The 3,962-nt window shown below is 47.6% G+C and overlaps 1 protein-coding gene across 1 annotated transcript in view; it reads left to right on the top strand.

Annotated features, from left to right (window-relative positions):
• Position 1: 1 nt before the first annotated feature.
• Positions 2–3,962, top strand: part of TAF3 (TAF3 RNA polymerase II, TATA box binding protein (TBP)-associated factor, 140kDa) — a gene marked incomplete at its 5' end in the record, with an annotated part of 122,883 nt that continues 118,922 nt past the window's right edge. Inside the window, one exon of the mRNA XM_010853157.1 lies at positions 2–47. Within this exon, the coding sequence (XP_010851459.1) occupies positions 2–47 (46 nt within the window). The remainder of the gene's footprint in view (positions 48–3,962) is intronic.

Here is a 3,962-nt window from a genome sequence, read left to right as displayed (position 1 = left end):
CTACCTGCAGCAGCTGGGACGGGGCTGCCACCGGTACTCGGAGCTGTGTGAGTACCGGGCTGGGGACGGGAGGCTGCCTGGCCGGTCACGAGTGACACCTCCGCGCTCCCCTGTGCTCTCCCGGCGTCCGGGAGGTGTTGGTCCTTCGCCCTCACCCCCCGATCGGGTGTCTTCTCCGCCCCTGATGCTCCTCCGCTCCCACTGCCCCTGGAAACTCGAGTCATCCCTCTGCTGCCTCTTCGCCAGCCGCTAACTTATCCCGCGTGCAGCAGGAGCCGGGTCCCCGCTCCCAGCTCCACACCCTCTGCTCTCCTCTCTGATCTGAACATCGGCCTTAATCATTGTCTCCTTTGGCAGCGTGCAGAACCCCCTGCAGAACGCCTTACAGCCTCTGTTAGTTTGATCCTTTCCCTCCCCTTGCCCGCAAACTACTACAACTAGTTGTCACAGGCGCTCCGTCTACCGGCCGTTTCTTACAAGCCTGGCCGTTCTTCAGCTCCTGACAACACAGACTCGTTGACAGCTCTGCTGCGTTAGGGACACTGCCTCTTCTTTCTGTTTCTGTTCGTTTCACGGGCAGCATCTCTGCGAACTTGGTCAGTTTCACTTATGTTCACTTTCACTTACACCTCAATTGATTTCCTCCTCCTCTGTATTTTTATGTCAGTGGTTATCAGAGTGTGCAAGAGAGATCATAGGCAGTTTACAAGGTTACCCAGGTAGTCTGGGCTACAGCAGATGGTTTTTAAGTGAATATCTGGTAGTATCTGTTCTTTAGTGGCTGAGTCGTGTCTGACTCTTTTGCGACTCCATGGGCTGCATCCCACCAAACTCCCCTGTCCATGGGGTTTCCCAGGCAAGAAGACTGAAGTGGTTTGCCATTTCCTTCTCCAGGGGATCTTTCCCGGCCCAGTGACAGTCTGGCAGTCTCCTGCCTTAGCTGGCAGATTCTTTACCACAGGGCCACCAGGGAAGCCCCAGGAGTATCTATAGCTGGTGGCATTTACAAAGTTGGAATATTTAATAGGTGCAACACATCATCTCATTGATGGGAAGTCTGTGTGTGGAGAGGGAACTGACCCTCATTGAAGTTTCAGGGCATTATTTTTCAAGTGGTAAGCTGGAGAACTGGGTGAAGTGTTTCATGGAACATTTTGTTTTGTTAAGGTGATTACTCCACTGAAAAATTGACACCCATGGATACACTTTACTTTTTAGGTCCCAATTTCCATTCCAACTTCCATGCTGCTGCTGCTGTTGCTAAGTCGCTTCAGTCGTGTCGGACTCTGTGCGACCCCAGAGACGGCAGCCTACCAGGCTCCCCCGTCCCATGGTGCTATCAGAATAACCTGTCAGTCACGCCATAACACAAATCTGACTGTGTCATTCTTAAAAATATTCCACTTAGTTACAAGCTGGGAATCCGAGCTCTCCAGCAGCACGCGCTTTTGTGAGCTCACATTTTCTTACCTTCTGCTGTCCTGTCATCCTCAGTCTGCAGCCATGCTGCTTGCTTTTCCTGAAACACTTTAAGCCCACCCTTCCTGCCTGCGTGCTGTTTGATGGCATGTCCTTCACCCCCTGCCCATGGATAGTATGACTTCTGTTTTGAGATTCACTTAGGAAATCATATCTCTTCTCATAATTCTGTGCATATTTTCTGCCATGTTAACTGAACATCTTGTTTGTTTTTTAAATATATTTATTTGGCTGTGCTGAGTCTTAGTGGTGACACGCGGGGCCTTGGATCCTCATTGAGACTTTTGGGACCTAGTTCCCTAATCAAGGATGGAACCTGGGCCCCCTGCATTAGGACCTCGGAGTCTTAGTCACTAAACCACCAGGGAAGTCCCTGAATACCTTATTTTGTAATCATCTGTGTATGACTCTCACCCTCTCCTCTTCCCTCACCAGGAGATAAATTTATTATATTTGTATTCAGTAACCTAGTATAGTGCCAGGCAGCCAGGAGATACTTGTTGAATAAATAACTGAAATGATAAGCCACCACCATGATAACTATTTAGTCGTTTAACTTTTTGTATTTTAAAAATGTGTATCTTTGGACCGCTTGATTCACAGCCGTGTCAGATCTGCACCTGAAGCTACTGAGTGGCTCGGTCATGGTTGTCTTGCACGCGCACCGCCAGTGCATTGCTCTCTGCTTTTGCTTCATTTTCCTCCCTCCTCCCTTCCTGGCCCTTGAGTGAGTTTACTGTTACGGTATGCGTGCTCCCGGTTATATTTTTTGCTCCCAAATTCCCTAAATGAGGATGGCTCTTCTGTACCTTTAGGTCAAAATATCCCCAGAATACATAGTTACCTTTCCTGACACACAGAAACAGATGGGTGCTGGCACTGCACGCAGCCAGGTGTCCTGGAGTCATGGGCTGAGCCTTGTTTTGCCTGCATGTGAACCTCGTGGATAATTGCCCAGTCTCTGTAATGATTGTCTTACTATTAGTGAGAATAGGATGATCCGGTTCATTACTCCCCATTGTGATCTGGTGACTTTTCAAAAATGCTACTTCCTGGTATACTTAACTGGTTACAGACTTTTCTAGGTTTTTTTCCTCCACTATTCTTATTTCAGACTGGAATTAGGTCCCTACTATGCAATCTTGTCTTTTGTTTCTGTGTTTCTTTTGTCTTTCTGACACAATGTTTATTGAGCACCACTTACATATGTGTTACCTGATGGAGACGTAGGATTACTTAGGCATAATCCCTGCCCATAAGATGTGTACAAGGGTGTTGAAATGTCAGTAAAAACAAAAAGATGGTATTTGTTCCTTTTACAAAAGATGCTCTTTCAGTAAAGCAAGTATCGGAAGTTACTATTAATTCAACAAATAGTACATTTAAAAATTTCCCAAAGGTAATGATTTACCAAAGCACTCAGGAGCAGAAGTTTCCCTATGCACTCTATTATATATAAACAGTGTGTCAGTTCAGTTCAGTTCAGTCGCTCAGTCGTGTCTGACTCTTTTCCACCCCATGAATCGCAGCACACCAGGCCTCCCTGTCCATCACCAACTCCCAGAGTTCACTCAGACTCAAGTCCATCAAGTCCGTGATGCCATCCAGCCGTCTCATCCTCTGTCGTCCCCTTCTCCTCCTGCCCCCAATCCCTCCCAGCATCAGAGTCTTTTCCAATGAGTCAACTCTTCTCATGAGGTGGCCAGAGTACTGGAGTTTCAGCTTTAGCATCATTCCTTCCAAAGAAATCCCAGGGCTGATCTCCTTCAGAATGGACTGGTTGGATCTCCTTGCAGTCCAAGGGACTCTCAAGAGTCTTCTCCAACACCACAGTTCAAAAGCATCAATTCTTCGGCGCTCAGCCTTCTAAACAGTCCAACTCTCACATCCATACATGACCACAGGAAAAACCATAGCCTTGACTAGACGGACCTTTGTTGGCAAAGTAATGTCTCTGCTTTTGAATATGCTATCTAGGTTGGTCATAACTTTCCTTCCAAGGAGTAAGCGTCTTTTAATTTCATTTCTGCAATCACCATCTGCAGTGATTTTGGAGCCCACAAAAATAAAGTCTGACACTGTTTCCACTGAAAGTAGTGCACGGTATCAGCAGTAACTGCAGAAGAAATACAGAGACGGAGACACACATGTGCACTCTGGGTTCCAGGGCCGGCTTCACAGGGAAGATGAGATTTAAGTTGAAGCATGACACACAGTGGTGCGAGGTGGGGAGCACGCCAAGTAGAAGAAAAGCATAACCTGAGATAACAAAGTGGGGTTCAGTGAGGCGGCCAGCTTGGAATATGTAACCAGTTCATTTGGAAGGTGCTAGAGAGAAGTGTTCGGAGAAGGCAATGGCAACCCACTCCAGTACTCTTGCCTGGAAAATCCCATGGACGGAGGAGCCTGGTAGGCTGCAGTCCATGGGGTTGCTAGGAGTCGGACACGACTGAGCACCTTCACTTTGACTTTTCACTTTCATG

Source organism: Bison bison, unplaced genomic scaffold (assembly GCF_000754665.1).
Source record: "Bison bison bison isolate TAMUID 2011002044 unplaced genomic scaffold, Bison_UMD1.0 scf7180017864323, whole genome shotgun sequence".
In the NCBI taxonomy this organism is placed as follows: domain Eukaryota; kingdom Metazoa; phylum Chordata; class Mammalia; order Artiodactyla; family Bovidae; genus Bison; species Bison bison.
The sequence above is the reverse complement of the archived record's forward strand: the minus strand, read 5'-3'. Positions and strand labels throughout refer to the sequence as shown.